This window comes from Lagopus leucura, unplaced genomic scaffold (genome assembly GCF_019238085.1).
Source record: "Lagopus leucura isolate 7727_CA_CO unplaced genomic scaffold, USGS_WTPT01 35109-0_obj-0_obj, whole genome shotgun sequence".
NCBI classification, from domain to species: Eukaryota; Metazoa; Chordata; class Aves; order Galliformes; family Phasianidae; genus Lagopus; species Lagopus leucura.
In genome coordinates, this window is record NW_024962531.1 from 1 (window position 1) to 1,597 (window position 1,597).

At 40.6% G+C, this 1,597-nt stretch overlaps 1 protein-coding gene across 1 annotated transcript; it reads right to left on the reverse strand.

Moving 5' to 3' along the window:
• Nucleotides 1-6: 6 nt before the first annotated feature.
• Nucleotides 7-1,591, reverse strand: LOC122190668 (RANBP2-like and GRIP domain-containing protein 8). The gene is made up of 4 exons (XM_042890751.1): nucleotides 1,412-1,591; nucleotides 1,085-1,260; nucleotides 655-779; nucleotides 7-283 (listed from the first exon to the last, which is right to left on the reverse strand). The coding sequence occupies exons 1-4, from the start codon at nucleotides 1,577-1,579 to the stop codon at nucleotides 276-278; spliced, it is 477 nt and encodes a 158-aa protein (XP_042746685.1). The 5' UTR covers nucleotides 1,580-1,591; the 3' UTR covers nucleotides 7-275.
• Nucleotides 1,592-1,597: the final 6 nt, after the last annotated feature.

Here is a 1,597-nt window from a genome sequence, read left to right on the forward strand (position 1 = left end):
TTGTTCACATGAATAAAGGATTCAGTCTTTAGCCATGCCATCTTTTTCCTCTTACCCCTTACTACTTACCCCCTTACTTACTTTTCCTCTAACCCCTCTTACTCTCCTCTTTGAATAATCCATCAGTACCTGGATGTCCACAGTATGGAAATGCTTGAAGAGAGGATCAGCAGGTTCAGGAATACTTCTGCGCTTTTTGATAGTTTTCAAGCTAAACAAAGTTTTCTTCCAGTAGTAGACACTTCTTTCAACATATTCTTTCCGGTCGTAGGAGGCTAATGCCCTGTTGAAGAAGAGAAATCCAAACCGTCACAGAAAATTCAAATAAAATGTTATTCATACTTTCTCTTCTCTGATACAGTTGTTTTCTTAAGAAGTTTCAAGAATTTTTCTCTGACACTTGGGACGTATTTCAGAAGGTCTCTCTATAGACGCAGAAAGTAACACGGGGAGAAAATAATGTTGCTTTTACCTGTGCTGTTAAGAGAGTAGTGAGGTAGAGAGTACTTGTTAGGCAAGGTAGTTGCTCCAGTCATGCCATCAAAATTAGCAGCACTTCTCAATACTACATTCTCATCTGATTTTATTTAGTCTGTTAAGTTTGCAAATTAGAAAAAAACAGATGGTACTTATTTACAGATAATCTTAACTTACTGGTTTTTTGCAGGCTTCTTGCCCAGTGTATAATTAAGGCAGGCTGAAGGCCGCGTTTCTCCAGGGCTCGCACAGTACTCAATCCATGCTGTACAAGAAGCTTCAGTTTGGCTGCCGAGTCTGGTCTGAATATCAAAAGAAATATTCCTCAATTAGCATTCCCTCTTTTTCATCTGTTCACACATCATTTGTTTGATGAACACAACAAGCAGCTTTAGCCCTAAGCTAGCTCTTCTTTACAAATGCAATATCAGAAATGTAAAGCCTGTCTTTAGAAAGTTCTTCACCATCTCACACCCCTACAGCAAAAAACCTTTAACGTTCAAAGGATGTCAAACAAAAGGAACTGGTTTTACACAACCCATGGCAATCAATTCGGAAGCCCTCGGGAAATATTGGAACCAAACTTTCCAAACTGAAGAATTCTTACATTGTTTTTTTCTGCATGAGAGTACACACAGCATCCCACCAGGACCTTTCCTTCTCAGTACAGTACTGTTTGCACAGCAGCAACGGTAAGAAAGGAGGTTGATGTGTGCCACGCTGAGTATTAAACTTCTCTCGCAGTTCTAAGTTGCTAGTGAACACCATCCCAAGTAAAAAAACCTGTTTTGGTAAAAATAAACAAACAGAAGGTTTTTGGACTAGATGATTTTGCAGGTCGCTTCCAACCTTGTGATTCTGTGACTCTGTGAAGGTATTAGGTACCAAAAAACTGGCATTTACATGCATTTAAGAACTTGGGGAGCTTGCTTACTTCAAGGTCCAACAGGCAAATGGATTCAGGAGCATCTGTTCCCATTCTCGACATCTCGTGGGGCAAGTGAAAAAGTTGCTTTAACGATCTGCGCAGTGGGAATAACACTGACACAGAATTCCACTGCAAGCCAAGCCATGCAAGGTGCTGGAGACTACAGCTGTGCATCCAAACAGCACCTGTGCA

Bases quoted from the DNA above. Each gene is read 5' to 3' on its own strand.
- LOC122190668 (XM_042890751.1), bottom strand. From the start codon at position 1,579: ATGCACAGCTGTAGTCTCCAGCACCTTGCATGGCTTGGCTTGCAGTGG. The intron at 1,261-1,411 runs GTAAGCAAGCTC...TTACCAAAACAG, and splicing joins TTTGCCTGTTGGACCTTGAA to GTTTTTTTACTTGGGATGGT. The intron at 780-1,084 runs GTAAGAATTCTT...TTTGATATTCAG, and splicing joins CTCATGCAGAAAAAAACAAT to ACCAGACTCGGCAGCCAAAC.